Source organism: Musca autumnalis, unplaced genomic scaffold (genome assembly GCF_047663935.1).
Source record: "Musca autumnalis isolate F117 unplaced genomic scaffold, ASM4766393v1 scaffold_2, whole genome shotgun sequence".
NCBI classification, from domain to species: domain Eukaryota; kingdom Metazoa; phylum Arthropoda; class Insecta; order Diptera; family Muscidae; genus Musca; species Musca autumnalis.
Window position 1 is genome coordinate 58899796 of NW_027411755.1, and position 24291 is coordinate 58924086.

Here is a 24291-nt window from a genome sequence, read left to right on the forward strand (position 1 = left end):
CCCAACGATTTTATACCCTACACCATCTTGTGTAACATTCAAAAGGAAACGAGATAGACCCATAGTTCCTTTTAGGGATATACATAGAATCACTTTCTGAGTCGATTTACTCATGTCCGTCTATCTGTTTGTCCGTCTATACATGTATTTTTGTAAACAAAGTACAGGTCGCATTAATTGTCTGATTCGCATGAAAATTGTGGAAGATAGTTTTTTTGGCCAAAGGACGAACGCTATTTATTTTGACAAAATAAATAAGCGGAACATGTCATGTCACATAGTGGTGGGTGGGTGGGTTCGAATCGCGGGCTTTCATTTTCACTTGCATTATTGATTGATCATTAAGCTCGATTCCAACGAGAAATTAATTAAAAATTAATACTAAAAATTATCTTCGACTAAAAAAGGGAACATTTTCAAATAAAATTAAATCAGCAAACAAAATGGGTGGGTCTGTGGGTTCGAATCGTCGGCTTTCCTTCTTCACTTGCATTATTGATTGATCGTCATGCTCGATTCCAACCAGAAATTAATTAAAAATTAGTAATAAAAATCATCGTCGCCAAAAAAAGAAAAATTTACAAATAAAAATAAAATCAGCTGAGCCAGGGGGGGGGGGTTGAACGCACGTCCTTGAAAAACACGGGAAAAGTGTGTTGTCGCGGCGCACAGTGTTGCCGCGTGGACAAAAATAAAAAAATCCGTTGTTAACTTTTAATATTTTTATGTTTTTTTTCTTACAGTAAATACATCCAATACAAGGAATCTGAAAGAAATTTGTCGAAGTGTGCATCCATAATTAAGTTATAGCTCTTTAAATATGAAAAATATTTCCCAGGTAATCTGAGGCGATAATCATAAGAACAACAATAACATTTTCTGAAAAATGTGTTGATAATACTAAACGTTTTGGATGGGGATTTGATGAGTGGGCTATAAATATAACATTTTAGTACAAAAATCTGACATTAACTGCATATGGGCAGTGTACCGTTATCAACAAATCAAATTTTAAATTTGATACAAAAATCAAAATTCTTAATATTTATTAGAGCAGATCTTTTTATTACCACCTATTGCCACCTTGGCTCCTGTTCCGTTAATTGGACATCTCTTCCAAATCAAAATGTGTAAAAACATTTTGCCCATCCCTGCAACCTTCTGAGATATATCGGTTCAGATTTTACACTGAAAGAAAAATGCTACGTTGTGTCAATGAACTGTTTTCATTGATGCTATGAAATGTTTCATTCATGCAATGAAACTTTACGTTATTTAAAATTCAATGATTTTTGGTTTCATTGCATAAACGAAAGAGATTCCATTGATATAGTGAAACATTCAATTTCTATAAATTAAAAAAAAAATGAAACAGTTTCATTAAATAAATGAAACATTTTTGAAATTCCTGTTTGCGTTTTGTATTCTTTGTTAGTCTGTTAAGTTATACAATTTGTCTTCTAATTATTTTGTCATTATTAAACAAATTATATTTTTGACAATCATAAAAAGAACACATTTATATATTGGCTACATACATATGAGGAAAAGTCAAAATTTTTTAGTTTCCATGAAGCCAAGGTTTGCACTATTATAATACGCGAACTATTGTAGTTTGCCAGTAACTATGACTATTATTAATTTAGATGTTTTTGTACAAAGCTCAAAAATTTAGCAAAAAAATTTAATTTACGTGGTAGTTACGACCGCGTAAAGGAAAAAACATAGGTAAAAACACGTTGAAGCTAAACAGGTTTTTTACATTGGTATTCGATTTCTGATTAAACCGTTCAAATGACGGACATCTGTCCAAAGTAAAAGTAGAAGAATACAAAATGAAGATTACACTTCTAATCTATCACTTTCCAAAATTTCCGAGGCTTCCACCTTTTATCGATGCTGACATTTTGAAGCCGGATTTCAGGTGTTTTTTGTATTTTTTATGTAAATGGGACACAGCAGCAGAGTAATCTACTGCCAAAGGCCAAAATTTAGTGCGATATTTTTTCTAAAAAACCTATTTTTTGGGTACAGTATTTACAATATCGTTTTGAGTGTGCTGGTACCCCGAGATATTTTAGTTTTTCGACGATCCGGATCATATGAATCACAGATCGTAAAAATCCATCTACTAAAACGGCGGAAATGGCTACTGCAAAAATTGAAAAATTTGCTTAAAATGTTTTTCAAAATATCGCTGACTAATTCGCGTTTTGTGTGGATCGTTTCCATTTCAATGAAGAAAGTGAATCATCACTCGCGTTTGTGCGAAAACAGCGGTTTGAAAAATTTATTGGCATGGGAGCTGTATCCGATTTATCCAAAAAATGCTGTGTGATGCTACATCCACGCTTCTTGATGGATTTTATTGAAATATGTTTAGATCGATGTATTTCTTTACGGTTGATAGTGAAATCGGATGCGCATAAAAAGTGTATGCACTTTGTGCAAATTATAAGCATTATACAGTTTGTTGCACACTAAACTGCAGACGATGCTACATCTTAGCGGCCAAAGTAAATCCTGGCAAATGTGTACAAATTAAAAGAGAAGAATTCGCTGTATTGGTAAACCGCATGCGCATCAAGTGATTTTGAGGATTTCGTGATTTACACGCATTTCAAAATGAACATTACCCGATACAATTTTATTTCAAGATTATACCCCATTAAAGGAACCCAACATTTATTTGAAAGATATCCATATCTTCTGCTAGATGTTAGCGTGTTTTCGAGAAGTGATTAGAATAAAAATGTGATTTATTGCGTGAAATTTAACTAAAATTGAAGAAAAACTCCGACCTATTTTTCTTTACATTTTGTTCAACTAACTCACAAAATAAATTTTAATAAATATTTTCTCTTACAAAAATTTTATAAATTCCTCAATATATTTTTTGTTTTTTGCTATAATATGCAAACCGCTAAACGGATTTGTATAGTTTTGGTTTCATTTGAATCTTCGCGATGTTTAGATTACGTACATATTTTTTACATATTTTTCAGATGCATAAATAGCTTGAATTTTATTAGAACAAGTTGTAAACTACCAATTGTTTTGAATGCTTTCCTAATTTACGCGAAAATTTACAACTTTTTCACTAAAGTTATGGGACCTCAGTAAACATATAGTATGTAGGGAGCCCCTAATTAAGAGAGTTTCTCAATATAATGATTAGAGCCTTTTAAAGATTTTTTGCTTTTTAGTATCTCGAACAGATTTAAGAATGGGATTTTTTTCCCAATCTATGTACCAAAATCTTTCATGTAGCTTAAAAAAAATTTTTTAATTTTTTTTTATGGAAAACTAAAAAATTTTGTCTTTTCTTTATATACACTCCACGTCAGTAGAATGGAACACCTAAATTTCTTTTAATGTTAGCTTATTTATCCCAAAACGAATGAATCTGCGTTTTTAATCTTGTGGGGATTTAAAGTCTATGATCTTCCGTATCAAACACAGAAAAAATTATTATAATTATGTTTCTAGCTCTTCGCGAAACGATTTTCTGATCAATTTTCCGATAGTACTATGAAAAATAGGCATTTATTTTTGGTCATTAGGATAGAACAGTCACTTTATTTTCGCGAATTTTTGAGATATTAACGGCGAATTTTCTTTCAGTCTATAAAGCAAGGCTTTCTAATCATTCTTCACTAAAGAAAACCTATAAATTATTCCGCGGACACCGAAATAACAGCGTTAAAGTGTTTAAATTGACAGATATTTGAAACATCTCGGAATAACAATAGGAGTCGCGCTTCTATGTCATATTTCTTCACAATAATATAGAATATGACACAGAAAAACTCGACGGATACAATCGAGTGCTTCGGATGCTGATAAGATGGAACATTTTCAAAATACTTATGAAAAACTTCAAAATTTCTTATAAAACCCATGATGTTTTGTTCAATAAAATGGTTTTTCCGCGAACAAGTCTGCCGTTTAAAGGTTTGGAAATATGCTCCAGATTGAGAGGAAAATAATCTGATATAAAAATAACCGCTATTTTAATACACTGAGGGAAATTTTAGCACATTTTTTTAATTGAACACACCCTTTGGACTTTGAATTTTATATATGTTCTTATTTTGGTGTCCGCGACTGTTCTCAACAGTGTTATGCTGCGATATAAATGGAGCAGGTTATGCTCTCCATACCGGATTTTACGAATTAGTAGTATTTTTAACTGAACTCGCAAATGTAAATGCCCCGTTTTCGCGGGAAAACACAGTCATGGAAATTGAGGTTTTAGGTTTCGTATGTTGTTTTAAAATGTACCAAAGTTTTCCTCAGTGTATTAAAATAACGGTTGTTTTCGTATCAGATTATATTCCTCCAAATCTAGGGCATATTTCCAAACCTTTAAAGGCAGACTTGTTCGCGGAAAACCCATTTTATTGAACAAAACATCATGGTTTTTGTATGAAATGTTGACGTTTTTCATAAATATTTTGAAAATGCTCCATCTTATCAGCATCCGAAGCACTCGATTGTATCCGCCGAGGTTGTCTGTGTCATATTCCATATTATTGTGAAGAAATATGACATAACTGCGCGACTCCTATTGATATTCCGAGATGTTTCAAATATCTGTCAATTTAAACCCTTTAACACTGTTAATTCGGTGTCCGAGGAATAATTTATAGGGCTTCTTTGGTGAAAGATGATTAGAAAGGCTTGCTTTATAGACTGAAAGAAAACTCGGCGTTAATATCTCAAAAATTCGCGAAAATAAAGTGACTGTTCTACCCTGATGACCAAAAATAAATGCCTATTTTTCATAGTACTATCGGAAAATTGATCAGAAAATCATTTGGCGAAGAGCTAGAAACATAATTTTTCTGTGTTTGATACGGAAGATCATAGACTTTAAATCCCCACAAGATTAAAAACGCAGATTCATTCGTTTTGGGATAAATAAGCTAACATTAACAGAAATTTAGGTGTTCTATTCTACTAACGTGGAGTGTATATGGAATCACATACATAAATATATATGCATGAATATTTGCCAAAACTGGCAGAAACATCATCAACTGTACAAAAATTCGCTACTGTCGCCGATTGGCGTTGGTATACGTAAATATTCGTCCACATTAAAAAGAATGCTCTTCTCAGTTCTTTGTTATTGTTTGTATTGTCGTTCATTGAATTCCATTTGTGGTTGTGTGTGAGTATTTAACAAGCAGAAAAAACACGTATTGGCAAAACAACCACCGCTTTGTTAGCTACATCAAACGATGTTCATGAACATTGTTTTAGTTTGCGCTAAACCACAGTCAAGTGTGGATGAGAAAAAGACATTTTAGGTCTGGTGTTTTTAACTTTAAAAACTGTGATGTGTTTAACATGAAAAGAAAATGTAAATATTATTTTTTAGGTGTTCAGGTGTTCTTTTAAGTGAATTTTCATTTATATTTTTCTTGTAATGGAAGCATTCAATAGAAAATCTAAAGATGAGTGGAATGGCGAAGAAATTGTTACCATTGGCCAAAGAAGCACCTCTTACTTAGAAAAAGAAAATTTTGTATTGTTGTATAGTTTTCTGTCTAACGGCGAAAGTTAAAGGGAAGTTTATGGTTAGAAAGAAAACCAGATAAATTACTAAAAATTGGTTTACGGTTTTCAGTTTTGCTTACAGTTGACAACGCTCAAAAGGATAATTAACTTCTCTGGAAGTAAGTATGAAGTGTTTAATAATGTGAAATGAAAATTCAAATATTGGATAAATTATTGTTTGTAGTTTTATGTGTTCGTTTATTTTTTTAATTTTCACTTTTTTACTTTTCATTTATAGTTGTAATGGAGATAAAAAAAGAAAATCCAATGATCAGTGGAATTACGGAGACTGTCCGTGGCCAATGAAGCACTACTCCCTTAAGAAAAAAATGCTGTAACCTAACATCGTGGACGTATACAGGTAAGGAATCAGTGGCAAAGGTTGGAGGTAAGTTATTGTTTAGAAAACCAGTCAATTTGTTAGCAATTTGTTTATTGCTTCAATTTTACTTACAGATGGCAACGCCCAATACTATCATCAATGTGCTTAATACCTGAGGTATTAAATATGACATGTCAAAACTAATTGCAACAAGTGAGAAAAGGCTATAGTCGGTACGGGGCCGACTATGTGATACCCTACACCACTACCTCTGTGAATAATCTTTTCACTCGAAAACATTTATTTTATGGAGATACGAAAGTTTTCACCTATCTGGCTTTTATACCAAATGACTTAAGGCGAACTGAACCAAATTAATTAATATTTAATTTTATATTTTACTACTGTCGACATCACCAACATCAATAGGCTTCTATCTCTATGAGAAAATTTCGTGATGATCCGATCAAAACTGCGACCTGTGGTGTGATTACAAGGTTTAGATGGACAGACGGACGGACGGACACACATAGCCAGATCGACTCAGCTCGTCGAGACATTCATTTTGATATATAAGTATGGGTCTACGACCATTATGTCGATGCGTTACAAACTTTTTGGCCAAAACCAACTTATAATACCCTCCCCACATAGTGGTGTAGAGTATAATAAAATGAAATAAACATCTTTAGCATTGACTTCATTTTTGTTCATTACGTGAGTATGAAATGACTTCATAACATAAATGAAATCCTACGTTATATCAATGAAATTTGTCATTGATTTTGAACCAATGTAAGGCTTCATTGCATAAATGAAGAAGTGTCATTACAACAATGAAAGTATTTCATTGCATTAATGAAAAAGTTTCATTGCATTAACGGAAAAGTTTCATTGCATCAATGAAGAAGTTTCATTACATGAATGAAGGAGTTTCATTTCATTAATGAATAAGTTTCATTGTATTAACGAAAAAGTTTTATTGCATAAATGAAGGGGTTTCATTGCATTAATGAACAATTTTGTTAATTTGACTTCAATGGAACTCAATGAAACTTTTTTCATTTATTCAATAAAGCTCTACGTTGGCTCAAAATCAATGACAAATTTCATTGATACAACGTAGGATTTCATTCATTTACGTAGCCTTTTCTTTCAGTGTATATATGTATATATATAAATGTACAAAACACATTTGCATTTGAAAAACGATAAGTTCTAGGACAGAAAAGCCATTACATAGTCGATACGTCCGAAGATTTGTTTTACCACCAATGAAACCAGGTAACGTAATTTGGTGACTATGTGAGTTCGAGTCCTTGGCTTTCCTTTTTCACTTGCAAATAATTTCCGATCATCAAGCTTAACTCTAAACGAGAAAACTAATAAAAAATATTCTTAGTTCAAGGCAATTTTTTTTCAATAACGTTTCTCTACTTTGTATTTTAGCTATAATAATATTTCAGCTATATATTTTAATAGCAAAAAGTCTGAAAAATTAATTTAATTACAAATGTGTTGTCATGCGCTATTGCAAGTTGTGTAATAAATTGTATTAATTTGCTTAGAACGGGAATGCACTCTAAAAGGTTTTAATAAAATGTATGGCAGAGAAATTGATATAATGGCAAAAAATTGATATTTGGCTAAAAAACAGCAATTTGTAAAATCTGAAGTGTCCAAAACAGTTTGGCCAATCTCATTCAATTGCGTAGTGTCACGAAGGTAATGAGAAATAGAAACTTTGCTATTAAAGTTTCCGATGAACATGTAACATATCACAATTTAGTTAAAACAAGTTTTCGGGAACAATTCAGAAAAACATTTTTCGAATGGTATTTCTTTTTTAATCAAACTATTGGTTCAATAGCGATGGGTGAAATATTTAACAGGTTTAATTGGATATATCTAAAAACGTGTATAATTGAATTAAATTCACTAGAATTGATGTCAAGCACAGTACACCAGGTTAGGGAAAATAATATAAAATGTACACAGAAAATAGGTATAGAGAATTTGGGATAAGTTTCGTAGTTTTATTTAAAATTCACATTGACATGAAATGGCTTGTAAAGGCTATTGAAATCTATAATAATTTTGGATAAAGGGATTTGTTACGAAATGTGTTTCATTGTATCGATAACAATACTGTGTTGATTTGAATTTTATTTTTATTTCAATATTCGATCAGTCATTTCTTTTAAATTTCAAAATTTTAATAAATCCTAAACAAAATGTAGTTTTTTATTAGCGTTTTATTAGGACGAAGGTCATTTATTTGTGAAAGTTTTATTTAATTAAATTAATTGAGCTATCTTGACATAAGGAGTTTTGTATTGAAAAAACGATATCTAGCGAAGTCCACACACATCCAACCAGTATGCTACGATAATTTCGCTGTTGGTTTAGTTCAGCTCATCAGGCATATTTAGATGTGGTGTTAGACAAAGGCTGGGTTTGAAATCTTGTATATATACTAAACTTATTGCAAATTTGCAGTTGTGAAGTATTTTTAAACATTTTTAATATCAAGTCAACCTAGTGTCTCTGGTCTTCATAGAATCCTTCTTCAATACACACATATACAATCGAAGATTTTTTTCTTCATGAATTGTAATGCCTTCCAGTTCGGAAGTGGCTTAGAACTCTAAGACCTCGACAACATTGTCTGTTTGTTGAGATTATCCAGGTTAAAACTTCAGTCGGGGATGTTGGGGGTCCCAATGAACGCAAACAAACAAAACAAGCTAAGACCTCGACAACATTGTCTGTTTGTTGAGATTATCCAGGTTAAAACTTCAGTCGGGGATGTTGTGGGACCCAATGAACGCAAACAAACAAAACAAGCTTAGACCTCGACAACATTATCTGTTTGTTGAGATTATGCAGGTTAAAACTTCAGTCGGGGATGTTGTGGGACCCAATGAACCCAAACAAACAAAACAAGCTAAGACCTCGACAACATTGTCTGTTTGTTGAGAATATCCAGGTTAAAACTGCAGTCGGGGATGTTGTGGGACCCAATGAACGCAAACAAACAAAACAAGCTAAGACCTCGAAAACATTGTCTGTTTGTTGAGATTATCCAGGTTAAAACTTCAGTCGGGGATGTTGGGGGACCCAATGAACGCAAACAAACAAAACAAGCTAAGACCTCGACAGCATTGTCTGTTTGTTGAAATTATCCAGGTTAAAACTTCAGTCGGGGATGTTGTGGGACCCAATGAACGCAAACAAACAAAACAAGCTAAGACCACGACAACATTGTCTGTTTGTTGAGATTATCCAGGTTAAAACTGCAGTCGGGGATGTTGTGGGACCCAATGAACGCAAACAAACAAAACAAGCTAAGACCTCGAAAACATTGTCTGTTTGTTGAGATTATCCAGGTTAAAACTTCAGTCGGGGATGTTGTGGGACCCAATGAACGCAAACAAACAAAACAAGCTAAGACCTCGACAACATTGTCTGTTTATTGAGATTATCCAGGTTAAAACTTCAGTCGGGGATGTTGTGGGACCCAATGAACGCAAACAAACAAAACAAGCTAAGACCTCGACAACATTGTCTGTTTGTTGAGATTATCCAGGTAAAAACTTCAGGGGGGTGTTGTGGGACCCAATGAACGCAAACAAACAAAACAAGCTAAGACCTCGACAACATTGTCTGTTTGTTGAGATTATCCAGGTTAAAACTTCAGTCGGGGATGTTGTGGGACCCAATGAACGCAAACAAACAAAACAAGCTAAGACCTCGACAATATTGTCCGTTTGTTGAGATTATCCAGGTTAAAACTTCAGTCGGGGATGTTGTGGGACCCAATGAACGCAAACAAACAAAACAAGCTAAGACCTCGACAACATTGTCTGTTTGTTGAGATTTTCCAGGTTAAAACTTCAGTCGGGGATGTTGTGGGACCCAATGAACGCAAACAAACAAAACAAGCTAAGACCTCGACAACATTGTCTGTTTGTTGAGATTATCCAGGTTAAAACTTCATTCGGGGATGTTGTGGGACCCAATGAACGCAAACAAACAAAACAAGCTAAGACCTCGACAATATTGTCCGTTTGTTGAGATTATGCAGGTTAAAACTTCAGTCGGGGATGTTGTGGGACCCAATGAACGCAAACAAACAAAACAAGCTAAGACCTCGACAACATTGTCTGTTTGTTGAGATTATCCAGGTTAAAACTTCAGTCGGGGATGTTGTGGAACCCAATGAACGCAAACAAGCAAAACAAGCTAAGACCTCGACAACATTGTCTGTTTGTTGAGATTATCCAGGTTAAAATTTCAGTCGAGGATGTTGTGGGACTCAATGAACGCAAACAAACAAAACAAGGTAAGACCTCGACAACATTGTCTGTTTGTTGAGATTATCCAGGTTAAAACTTCAGTCGGGGATGTTGTGGAACCCAATGAACGCAAACAAGCAAAACAAGCTAAGACCTCGACAACATTGTCTGTTTGTTGAGATTATCCAGGTTAAAATTTCAGTCGGGGATGTTGTGGGACCCAATGAACCCAAACAAACAAAACAAGCTAAGACCTCGACAACATTGTCTGTTTGTTGAGAATATCCAGGTTAAAACTGCAGTCGGGGATGTTGTGGGACCCAATGAACGCAAACAAACAAAACAAGCTAAGACCTCGACAACATTGTCTGTTTGTTGAGATTATCCAGGTTAAAACTTCAGTCGGGGATGTTGTGGGACCCAATGAACGCAAACAAACAAAACAAGCTAAGACCTCGACAACATTGTCCGTTTGTTGAGATTATCCAGGTTAAAACTTCAGTCGGGGATGTTGTGGGACCCAATGAACGCAAACAAACAAAACAAGCTAAGACCTCGACAACATTGTCTGTTTGTTGAGATTATCCAGGTTAAAACTTCAGTCGGGGATGTTATGGGACCCAATGAACGCAAACATACAAAACAAGCTAAGACCTCGACAACATTGTCTGTTTGTTGAGATTATCCAGGTTAAAACTTCAGTCGGGGATGTTGTGGGACCCAATGACCGCAAGGTTAAAACTTCAGTCGGGGATGTTGTTGGACCCAATGAACGCAAACAAAACAAGCTAAGACCTCGACAACATTTTCTGTTTGTTGAGATTATCCCGGTTAAAACTTCAGTCGGGGATGTTGTGGGACTCGATGCTAGACAAAGGCTGAGTTTGAAAACTTGTATATACACTAAACTTATTGCAAATTTGCAGTTGTGAAGTATTTTTAAGCTTTTTCACTATCAAGTCAGCCTGGTGTCTCTGGTCTTCATGGAATCCTTCTCAATACACACACAAATACAAAAAATCTTCGATTGTGTGTATCTAAAAATGCTAAAACAACACAGTTAAATCACGAAAAATGAAAATCCTTGCATTTAAATGTTTGTTCATCTACTATAAACATACTGAAGGTTTTAATATCATCTTAGGCTGTTAAATGTTCGTGCCACTTCGTAGAAAAAAAGAACAACAGTGGAGAACAACAAATTCATCACCAGGATCTGTGAAATGTGAACAAATTTTTATTAATATACAAAAGTATTAAGTACTTAACTTTGGCAATATATATAAAACATATGACGTTTCACGGAAGTGTTGAAGTTTGACGAAGAAAATCTTTACTTTCATTAACCTCATAAAAATAAACAAATACGTATACAACGGTTCTCTATAAATGATCCTTAAACACCCAAATTTAATTCATTTCGGTAGGATATCGAAGTATCCCAACAAATTCGAAATACCAAATTTTAAACTTTTCCGTGGGATATTTAGGCCACAACCTTCAAAATACCGAAAATAGGGAGGTACCGTTCTATGGAAGCTATATGAAGGCCTCCATGTGGAAGGCCGGAATGACAAATATTATTATACCTTCCATATTATGGTGGAGGGTATACAAAATCTACACCCTTGAAATATGAAAATCAAAAGATCCGTACTACTCCAAAAATCCTACTTACAGCTTAAATGATGCACCGCATAAACTAGGTATATAAGAGTGATTGGTGAGGGTATAGGATTGAGCATCCTTTTAAGCTTAAAATTCGATATATTCGTCCAATTTTGCAATTTTTATACCCTCAACCATAATATGGAGGGTATATTAAGTTTGTCATTCCGTTTGGAACTCATCGAAATAATAATTTGCGACCCTATAAAGTATATATATTTTTGATCAGCGTAAAATTCTAAGTCGATTTAGCCATGTCCATCCGTCTGTTCACGCTATCTTCCGAACGAGTTGAGCCACACGATATGAACTTAAATCAAGTTCGAAGATGAGCTATATCGGTACCCATTTTGGTATAGGCCCCATATAACGGTACTGCCCGATTTCAGATATTTTGAGGTTTTTAGCCATATTTTCTGACCGAATTAGCTATAATTTGACATTTAGGATTCTCAGTGACCAAGAAACTTCTGCAACAAAAACTATGGACATAGGTCCACCTTTTTTTTATAGCCCCCATATTACGATACCGCCCGATTTCCGGTATTTTAACGTTTTTAGCTACATTTTCTGCCCGAATTAGCTATAATTTGGCATTTGGGGTTCTCAGTGATCAATAAACTTATCCACCAAAAATTATGGTCATAGGTCGACGTTTTGGTACAGCCCCCATATAGCGGTACCGCCCATTTCAACTATGTCGACGTTTTTAGCTACACCTTCAGACCGAATTAGTTATAATTTAACATTTAGGGTTCCATGTGACCAAGAAACTTCTCCACTAATTTCATATTAGCTCAGAGTATTTCATGGTGGAGAGTATCAAAAGTTCGGCCCGACCCCTGACTAATATCCGACCGTTACCAAAAGGTTTTTCCCCCAAAATTTCATGACGATCCGATCAAAATTACGCCTGTAGCGTGATTATAAAAAAATTAAAAAATGGGATGTACTACCGACTATTGCGATATCTCCGTTATTTGGTCACCTACGCCAACCTGCCTTACATCATTGTAAAGTTGGGATTTTCTACTTTCATAGTCGGACTTTGTTTTTGGAAGGTCCCCAAAATTTGGTGAACCAAAATTTGGTGAAGATCGACTCAGCTCATCGAGACATTCATTTTGGTATATATATGTATGGGTCTACGACCATTATTTCGATACGTTACACTTTTTGGCCAAAACCAACTTATAATACCTTCCCCACATAGTGGTGTAGGGTATAATGAGGCTTCGCACAAAACAGCATGGATAGTTATAAACCGACTTTGGATAAAAGAGGGACCATCATAACTCTTAGATTAAAAACCAGGGTTATACTTGAAACATATTATACCATACAATAACCGTCTTGCTGCAGTATCATATTATCTAATCAGTCTTTTAGCCAGATTATTTAAGAATCCGTTTCTGTAGACAGCAGTCAATAGCGCAGTTCGCGTAATGATAATGATATTTAACTCTAATTTCGAATGTTTTTTAGGTAATTTTCTTCTACACATTACATCCAACTAATCAATTACAACATTAGTATTTAATAGTAAAATAACAATAAATAATTCGCCTCCGGAATAAATTTTCGCCGACATTTGTTCTCTTTAAACATTGATTGATGAATATGTCAAGAACTTATGACATTAATTGTTATAAATTATCGTCTCTGAATATCAAAAGTTATGCAATCGGCATATATGCGTGTCTGTGTTTTATAAGAAATGTAAACATACATACATCCGTAAGTATGGAGATAGATTGAGCGTCGTTACCCCCAATTAGAACAACGCAAAACTATGTCATCCTAGTTGTGATCAATGTAAGCACCACAAAAGACTAATTGCAAATAAATTGTTAGCAATGAAGGAAATGGCGGGCCTTTTACAAATATAATGAGATAAAGAAAACTGTACATATGCACAATGTCCGTTTGTCATGTGTTCTTAATTAGTACAAATGTGCGGACGAGTGTGGGAATTGCTAGGAATTCGATTGGAAAATGTCTTAAGAAATAATCAATAACAAAATTAGACTTTAAGGGAAATATTAAAGATAAGTAGTTCCTAATAAATTTAGTTCATCATCATACATAGGCATATTGATAGAATGGAGGGACTGTGGCAAATCACGTGCGAAGTGTTGAAATTAGAAACGCAAATGCCATTTTGGCGATATAAACAGTGTTGTGGTATGTAAAGATATATTAAACCTATTCTATCCTTCAGGTCGCCATCACACCAAATGTAGGTGATATAACCCGATTAAATGTCGTTGCCAAGTAAATATTTAGAATGAATACCAATGACAGTTTTCGAACATCTTCATAGGAGACTCACTATGGACCGATAAATTCACACATATTGTCTATGGGCGTAGATTCTAAGAATCTCCTATCCAGAAGTTTTATGTGGGAGGTACACGAAGGAGTGGACAAATACAGTCCATAGTCCTGATTTATATCTGGTAGATATATTAGGACGTGTAAAGTATGGACCAAATCGGTCACTCCCTTCAAGAGTATATCCGAACATTTTTGAACCTTTGTGGGGAGGTACCTAAAGTAGTGGACCGATATGACTTCTCTTAGAACTTAAACTATGTTTGGACAAAATAAAACTTTTATATGAAAAAACTTTTTTCATATTTATTATGTGTGTTAGTTGAAGAAAATGTAGGAAAAATAGGTCGGAGTTATTCATCTATTTTAGTTAAATTTCACGCAAATATGCACATTTTGTATTGTAATCATTTCCCGAATACACTCTTACATCTTGCGGAAGATATGGAAGACTTTCAAATAAAAAATAAAAAATGAATGAAAACTGTATCATGATTTTGGGAATTGATAGATCTCCGCTATGCTCACAATATTCCCTTAAACGGGTTTTTGTAGCATTTGTAGTTTTCATACAATGGGCGATAGTGTAGGCGCCCCATGCTACCATACATTAAGGTGAAGACGCATCTTTAAAGGTATGGTGGAATAAATTTGTATATTTTATTATCGCTGTTTTACGTAAATGGAACACATTTTATAATTAACCCTCTCATGCCCGAATTAAAAGGGGCGTGACTAAAAATGTTTGGAGTAGACATATATGATAGGGTTAAGCTCAATATAGACTGACAAACATGTCTATGTCCTAGGTGTCCTTGTTCAAGAGCTATAGGGTGTTGCGTATGTGCAACATTGGGCAATGGTGTTATAAATTTAAATGCAACTTATTTTTTTCAAGTACCATTTATTTATTTTGTTATTTGAATTTATGTTCCGCCTTGCACTCAGAAGGTCTAATCCCTGACCAGAACATCAAAAATTTCAGCAGTGCATTTGCTGCACTTACAGTTTGGAAACTCAGAAGTGCATATCCTACATCTGCCCCTAGTTCTCCATTGCGGCCCATGATTATGACCATCATATCGTATGGATTTTGCACGGTTTTAACATATGCTCTTATATTTATATATATCGGAGTCCGTGACAGGTGAGTGAGATTTCACAAAGGTTTAAGAGATATTACCCCGCCTTGAGGAACTCCCTGCTTCTCACTACGTATCTTCGATCTCTTGTTTCTGAATTTAGCAATTGGCTGGCGTCCCCAGATGATTGTCCAAAGTTTCAAACGCGGCTGAAGGGTATTTGTTCTCTATATCCTCGAAAAGCTTGACATGTTTGACGGTATCGGAAGCCTTTGATAAGTCAAGAGCCACCATGACTGTTCGGACGCACGGTCTGTTCTGGTTCAGTCCTCTACTGATATGTGGGGATATTGGGTGTAATGCTGTTGTAGTACTATGTATTTTCGGAACCGATGTGGATGTTGAGCAATGGGAAGACAGCTCCTCATTGTTGGGTGGAGTATTTAGTCTTTTTCCGGGCTACAAAAATTTTCCTCAGAAATTTGTCGGTATACGTGCATATTTTGGGGGGTACCTCCATAGAACGGTATACCCCAATTTTCGGTATATTGAAGGTTTTAGCCTCATTATAACACGGAAATGGCTGCAAGATGGTACTTAGTCTTCGTTGAGGGTGTAAAACTTTCAACCTGAAGTTTGTCGGTATAGGTCCTTGTCTTCATATAGACCCCATAGAACGGTACCTCCCGATACCAAATAACCCCATAGAAGTATACTTTCCAATTTTCGGTATTTTAAGGTTGTGTCATCAATATCCCATCGAAATGGATGAAATTTAATATTTAATCTCCGTTGTTATTATAAAACTTCCCACCTGAAAATTTCCGGTATTGTTCCATGTTTTATATACCCCCTATAGAAAGATCCCTCCCAATTTTCGGTATTTTGAAAGTTTTAGCCACAATGGGAATAACTGAAATTTTGCATTTAGTCTTCGCTGGAGTTACGAAACTTAATTCCAGAAATTTATCGGTACAGGTTAACGTTTTATACAGCCTCCATAGAACGGCGCTCCCGATGTTGTTAACTATCCAAATCCAGAATATCCACGTTTAGGTCTAGTCGGTTTTGCCCAATTTTATGTATTTCCCTCAATTCGGAAAATTGTAAATATTGGACCATGTTTTGGAAAGAAGAAAAATGTCGCCCCATATTAACTGTTTTGAAGGGAGTATTATCAGTTGAGATATACGTACTACTCCTGCAATAAAAGGAAGAGTTTAGTACTTTCATAAACGAAATAGAACTAATTGTTCCTATTCACTTCAATACAGTTCGTGGTGGAGGGTATAAAAAGTTCGGCCCGGCCGAACTTAACGCTTTTCTTACTTGTTTATTTTTAGCTTGAGTCAGACCCTTTGGCCCTATAAAGTATATACGAAGGCTGAACGATAACTATCTGGCCTAACAATGAAAACGCGAATATTTACCATTAAAAAGGGTTTTATTGTTTTCTTAAGTAGTCTTCAGCATGATTTATATACTTTTTCATGTGCTGAAACCTATTGGCGACGCACTTTTTCCAATCGGATTGAGACACCTCCAAAACATGGTTTTTAAACGCTTTTACAGCATCTTCAGGGGACAAAAATCGTTGACCCCGCCATTTTTTCTTGATGTGCTGGAATCAAATGAAGTCATTGGATCCCCAGTCAGTGTTGTACAGCGGATGACTTATCAATTCCACGTTTTGTCCGGTCAAACAAAGACTGGTTTGAATCGATGTGTGAGAGCTCGCATTGTCATGATGATTGTCATGATGCAGAACGATTCGTCTTTCTCAGGAGACTTCAGGCAAAAAAATTGTAATATAACACTCAGAATTAACCGTCCAACATTTCTCAAGCCATATTGTCTCCACACGGTCAGTTTAGCCGAAGAAACATGCGACTTTTTGCTTCGAAGTGCTTCTTACATGAACAACTTTCGTTGGATTTGGCTTTCGAAGACCCACACGGCCGATTCCTGCTTTGTTTCGGGCTCCTAAGCATAAATCCTAGATTCGTCGTTTGTGATGATCTTATAAATTTCGTTCGAAGCACCGCGATCGATTTTATGCACAGTTTCTTTGAAACAATCCACAAGAGCCTTTTTTGATCGATTGTCCAATTTTGCTGGATCTAACAAAACAATATCAAATATTAGCTGGTGGAGGAAATACTCAAAGATGCCTCTATCTCACGGTATATAACTCGGCAATATCGCATTATCCGTTCACGCACGGCATATTTCTGACACAACGAATTTTGGGCGACCCTGACGACCTTCGTTTTTTGGCGAGGGCCGGCCATGATTGAATTCATTAAACCAGTTTTTCATAGTCCTATAGGATGGTCCTTTATCGACATACAAATATTTAGTTTGATCGATGCATTCTTGTCGTGATTATCCACGTCGACAATTGTGAAAAATTCTTAGACGAAAATGTTTACGAGTAAAATCCATTTTTTGCAAAATGATTTTTTCAAGTTACTGTAAACAAAACATCACATGGTCGTACAACAGACTGTCCTGAGTACGTCTAGGCTAAAACCTATCAAACTTTCCAAAGAACGCGGTGTTGCCTAGCCCAGATAGTTTTCATGCAGCCCTCGTATATTCTTGATCAGCATAAAATTCAATTCAATCAAAATTCAGATCGCACTTTTTAAGATAGAGCTTTATAAATAGGTATTGAAGTTTCTATTACTCCTAAGATGTTTGGTATTGAAATTGGGCCATATCGGTCCACGTTCTGATACAGCCACCATAGAACGGTACCTCTGGATTTTCGGTAGTTCGAAGGTTTTAACCTCATTATCACACAAAAGTGGCAGTAATTGTACACTTAGTCTTCGTTGGGGGTATAAATTAAATAAATTAAATTTGTCGGTATAGGTCCAAGCCTTCATGTAGCCCCCATAGAACGGTACCTTCGATTTTCGGTATTTGGAAGGTTGTTGACTCAATTACCCTCCGAAAAGACTGAAATGTGGTATTAAGTTCATTAGTATATTATATATATTAAGTATATTCATTGGGGATACAAAACTTAAAACCTGAATTTTGTCGGTTCACGCCTTCATATAGCCCCCATAAGGCGGTACCACCCGATTTTCGGTATTTTGAAGTTGGTGAGTAGAGGGGTAATGGGCATTCCAGACCACAAAAGCGCCTTTTTTGCCTATTCGGCCCACTGTGCAGGCTGTGTGTGTGTGTGTGTGAGAGAGAGAGAGAGAGAGAGATTGTGTGTGTGTGTGTGAGAGAGAGTGTGTGTGTGTGTGTGTGTGAGAGAGTGTGTGTGTGAGAGAGAGAGAACAAGAGAGAGAGATCACTAGATCGAGAGAGTATTTGGAGAGATCTTAAATGTAAACATAGCATAAATATATACAAAATATTAGGGTGTCTCAAAAATATTACCTCCAAAAATATTAGGGTTGCCACATTTACCGCTTAAATTTAAAAATATTACGTTGAATCATGAAATATGGGGTCCCCAATGTGAGAGTTAGGATAAAGACCAGCCCTAAGAAGCAATTCTTACCCGAACAGACCTATTGTGCGAGAGAGTTTTATTCAAACAAATGTATGGCATTAGAGAACATATGTGAAAACTAAAATAAGAGAGAGAGAGAGAGAGAGAGTAAACTAATAGACGGTTATACATTTACCCATTTACATGTATGTATCTCCAGATAGTTAGGATAAAGACCAGCTAAAAAATGAAATTTTTGTCGATTTGAACCACTGTGCGAGTCAGTTGGAGTCAAACAAATGATTTAGTGGAGGATATCTAGAGAGCCACATTTAACCTGTATATGTGTGGGAGGGAGCCAGACCTTGATTTCAGGAGAGAAACACATTTAACCTGTATATGTGTGGGAGGGAGCCAGACCGAGAAGTTGAGAGAGAACCACATTTGATCGCTAATGTAAACAAAATACATTTCAATATATGTCTGTCCGTAAGCATGTCGAATCATGATCATAATCAAAGAGGATTTTTCCGTCCGTCTGCCAGTCTCTCTGTGAGCATGTTCATTCATGTTCATAACTTAACATCTGTATGCATAATTAATTTCACAATATTGTGAAATTATTGATGGTGGTCAGTTGACAAATTTCGTATAAAAAGCAAATAATCTTAAATAAGATTCAATGTATACCCAATTAATTTCACAAGTTTGTGAAATTATTGATGATGGTCAGGTTCGTTCGTCTTTTGAATTTCATAACGCTATGAGTTGAGATGAATGTCAGAGTTTCTCATATTGCAACAAAAACCCAAGAGTAAACATTAAGTGACCATGAAATGATTCGTACAAATTCTGTCTATTGTTTTACTCCATGTTAGCGTACTGGTGATCGATACATTGACCAAAAATTTGATTTTTTGTCAACGAGCATTTAGGCAATTTGTTTACATTTAATATAAACAAATCGTTAATAGAAGAAGAGAAAGAATATTTCTTTGTTCATATGAGATCTTGCCCTTTGTTGTTATTACACAGCTTGAGTATAATATGCATGTGGCGTTAGTGTTGACCATACTATGGTGGGAGAGGGGGATTCAAATGTGAGGTGGGGTATGGTTGAGGAGCATCTTGATGCTGGAATACATTCAATACCTTGATTCTTCTAAATACTTGTATATTGAAGGGATTTGATGAGCACGCCACCAGTACTTAATACGTCACAGATTTTTAACGGAGATTAAATGCACTGCACAGTGGGTCAAAACAACAAAAATAATATCCAAAATGTTAGGCTGAACCAAATTTAGAGTAAGTCTAAATGAAATCATAAGTCTAAATGAAATCATGGTATTATTGTCATCAAAAAACACACATACATATAAGTGTTTAAATATAGGCAAGACAAAATATGAAACAAAGTTGGATTTTTTATCTCCAGTATGTGTGGGAAGCAAAATATGAAACAATGTTGCATATTTAGCCTCCTATATATGTGAGAGAGGGAGCGATAGACAGAGAATTGGGAAAGTCAATGTATATGTAAGCGTTTAAATATAAGCGAGGCAAAATATGAAACAATGTTGCACATTTTACCTCCTGTATGTGTGGGAACAAAATATGAAACAATGTTGCATATTTTTACCTCCCGTATATGTGAAAGAGGGAGATGAAATAGATAGAGAATTGGGAAAAACCCCCAACATTTTGCAATATAATCAAAGAAAAAAAAAAACCAAGTCAAAGCGTTTAAGGCTTGGGAATTTCGTACTCGTAACTTAATTTAATTTGAGTTTAAATAAATAGGAATGAGAGAGTCTCAGTTATTGCATAACTTCAACCAGGAGTAAATATCAATGGTCACCATTTGTTATGCTCTCTATACTCGCTGTTAGCGGGTTGGAGATCGATACATGGACCCAATAATTAGATTTTTTATTTTAAATTTTGCCTGTTAGAGCGAAGATCATTTTTAATGACTTTTATTAATTTTCTCGTTTAGAGTTAAGCTTGATGATCGGATTTTTTGTCAACAAGAACGTAGACTATTTGGTTACATTTAATCAAATGTAAACAAAAGTGGTTGTATTTAGGATTGAGGAAAAATAAACTACATATAACTTCATCAATAAATGGCTAGCAACACATGGAACATTTTCTACCAGAAGAGGTTCACTTGACAAAGATCAAAAATATGTCCACAATATAAAAACAATGTACTGCATTCGTTGATATAGCAAATTTTGCATAAATTTGCATCTGATATTTAATAGAAAGTTTTCTTAATGTCTATTTATCCAGCAGATGTTGTGGTATATCAGATGTTATGGAAGCTGGAATTATTGTTTACTCCAAAAATATCATAAGCAAGAAGAATACTTTCCAACATACCGACAATTATTGTATGCCTCGTCAATAATGTGTAATTAGGTGACCAACGATGATGTTCATGTAAGGTCTATCTTCATGTTCCTAAAAACCAATTTCCACCTCATACCAGAACGGACCAATTCATTGATATCTAAAAATCCAATGGCTAATTTTCAAACGTTTGTAAGCGTTCATCTTCACGATGGAACCTATTATCCATGACATAGGATGGTTTTTTGTTTTTGTAATTTCCAATAAACCGCTGACAGAAATATACTCCATTTCATCAAAATACAAAGGGATCACTGATGTGAATAGGGTTAAGGGGCTTTGACGCAGAGTTTCATGCCAAAAAGACTGGACAAATGATTATGCTTGATGTCTGCGCTTAACAAAGTTATTGAATAATCTTCTGTTTAACAGCATGTTTATTCGTGGTCATGATTAAACATGCCATCTATCCAAATAATTGCCAAAGATTGTGAATTTCATATTTATATTGCTTGACATTACATTTTTCATATTATCACAATTTGGAATAAGAAATAAGGTAGCTCAAGTTCGAAAAAATCTCTATCCAGTCTTCCTGAATTCATAGATTCAGGTTTCGTTCACATTGGATTCAGGTTGTGTTCAGGTTAGGTTGGGTTCAGATTGGGTTGGGTTCAGGTAAGGTTCAGGTTGGGTACAGGTAAGGTTCAGGTTGGGTTAAGGTTAGGTTGGGTTCAGGTTGGGTTGGGTTCAGGTTGGGTTGGGTTCAGGTTAGGTGGGGTTCAGGTTGGGTTGGGTTGAGTTCAGGTTGGGTTGGGTTCAGGTTAGGTTGGGTTGGGTTAGGTTCAGGTTGGGATCAGGTTGGGTTGGATTCAGGTGGGGTTGGGTTCATATTTGGTTTGGATTTTACCTTACTGATGGTCCGGGAAATATTTCTCATGATTGTCACAGTTTCAAAGTCCTTATTATAAATATATATCAATGACTAATACGCATTAAAAAATAAATAAAAACAACAATATTACGATGGAGATAGATTGCATTTATTTCGTAATCGCAATGTACAAATTTGATTAATATATAATATCTGCCTCTCGTAGTTCTTCAATTATAGAAACCATCTCATTTGTATGGTCATATTTTCCACTTTGATTTGATTCCACCAACAGCTTTAGTCGTTCAACAAGAACATTGGGATCGTTCCAATATTCATATTGAGGTTTTTCGGGATTTACTCTCATTAGGCCTTTACCAGTGTGAGTACCATCGACTATCTTCTTTATTATATTAGTGTATTTATATCCTTTGTTAGATTTTACTCGTTCATTATGGTTGTAGTTTACTTTATGTGCATTTGAATCCAGTAAAATTTTCTTATATATCTCCAACTCTGATTCATCGTAGTTTTTGGGCTTTTGATGAAAGAGGAGTTCAAATAAGCCTGGTGTGAGTGCCCAATTCTGGTTTCCTACCATAATTTTTTCATTATTTATTTCTAAAGGTTTATCTCCAAATTTCCATTCCCCATTAACATTTTTATGTGGACCGTATACAGTATCCAGATTATTATTGATTTTCAATTGAAGAAGATTGTTTTCATAATCATAGTCATCATGATCAGAATAAAAAGATTCTTCTCCACCCTCGTCGTTACTTGAGTCATCTTGATTATTATCTTCTTCGTACTCATCATCACTTGGAGTGGTTTCTTCTTTAACATCTTCCTTATATCTCTTGATACTGGAAAACGATGATTTCCCATACTCGGGTATATTTTCTGTTTTAGGAATCATGTATTTGGATGCATTTTTACTTGTTGTTTTAACTAATTTGTTTAATTCATCTGTTATAGGTTTGAAGGTATTTTCCAATTGGGTTGTTCTTGCTTGTTCTCCCCTTTTAATGTTTTGAAATTTTCTTTTCAAAACATTGCGGGATTGAACCAGCCGTTTTAACATTTCTTCTTCCATTGTTAGAGTTATACTGTTAAATTTGAGTTATTGATACAATATATATATAGAACCCCATCCTAACCCAACCTAACCTGAACCCAACCCCACCTGAACCCAACTTAACCTGAACCCAACCTAACCTGAACCCAACCCCACCTGAACCCAACCCAACCTGAACCCATCCTAACCCAACCTAACCTGAACCCAACCTAACCTTAACCCAACCTGAACCTTACCTGTACCCAACCTGAACCTTACCTGAACCCAACCCAATCTGAACCCAACCTAACCTGAACACAACCTGAATCCAATGTGAACGAAACCTGAATCTATGAATTCAGGAAGACTGGATAGAGATTTTTTCGAACTTGAGCTACCTTATTTCTTATTCCAAATTGTGATAATATGAAAAATGTAATGTCAAGCAATATAAATATGAAATTCACAATCTTTGGCAATTATTTGGATAGATGGCATGTTTAATCATGACCACGAATAAACATGCTGTTAAACAGAAGATTATTCAATAACTTTGTTAAGCGCAGACATCAAGCATAATCATTTGTCCAGTCTTTTTGGCATGAAACTCTGCGTCAAAGCCCCTTAACCCTATTCACATCAGTGATCCCTTTGTATTTTGATGAAATGGAGTATATTTCTGTCAGCGGTTTATTGGAAATTACAAAAACAAAAAACCATCCTATGTCATGGATAATAGGTTCCATCGTGAAGATGAACGCTTACAAACGTTTGAAAATTAGCCATTGGATTTTTAGATATCAATGAATTGGTCCGTTCTGGTATGAGGTGGAAATTGGTTTTTAGGAACATGAAGATAGACCTTACATGAACATCATCGTTGGTCACCTAATTACACATTATTGACGAGGCATACAATAATTGTCGGTATGTTGGAAAGTATTCTTCTTGCTTATGATATTTTTGGAGTAAACAATAATTCCAGCTTCCATAACATCTGATATACCACAACATCTGCTGGATAAATAGACATTAAGAAAACTTTCTATTAAATATCAGATGCAAATTTATGCAAAAATTGCTATATCAACGAATGCAGTACATTGTTTTTATATTGTGGACATATTTTTGATCTTTGTCAAGTGAACCTCTTCTGGTAGAAAATGTTCCATGTGTTGCTAGCCATTTATTGATGAAGTTATATGTAGTTTATTTTTCCTCAATCCTAAATACAACCACTTTTGTTTACATTTGATTAAATGTAACCAAATAGTCTACG

At 35.1% G+C, this 24291-nt stretch overlaps 1 protein-coding gene across 1 annotated transcript in view; it reads left to right on the forward strand.

Moving 5' to 3' along the window:
• The first annotated feature begins 443 nt into the window (after positions 1-443).
• The window catches only part of LOC141392254 (small ribosomal subunit protein eS8-like), a 30390-nt gene continuing 6542 nt past the window's right edge, over positions 444-24291 (forward strand). The window contains exon 1 of the mRNA XM_073965205.1: positions 444-447. Coding sequence (XP_073821306.1) covers positions 444-447 — 4 coding nt within the window. The remainder of the gene's footprint in view (positions 448-24291) is intronic.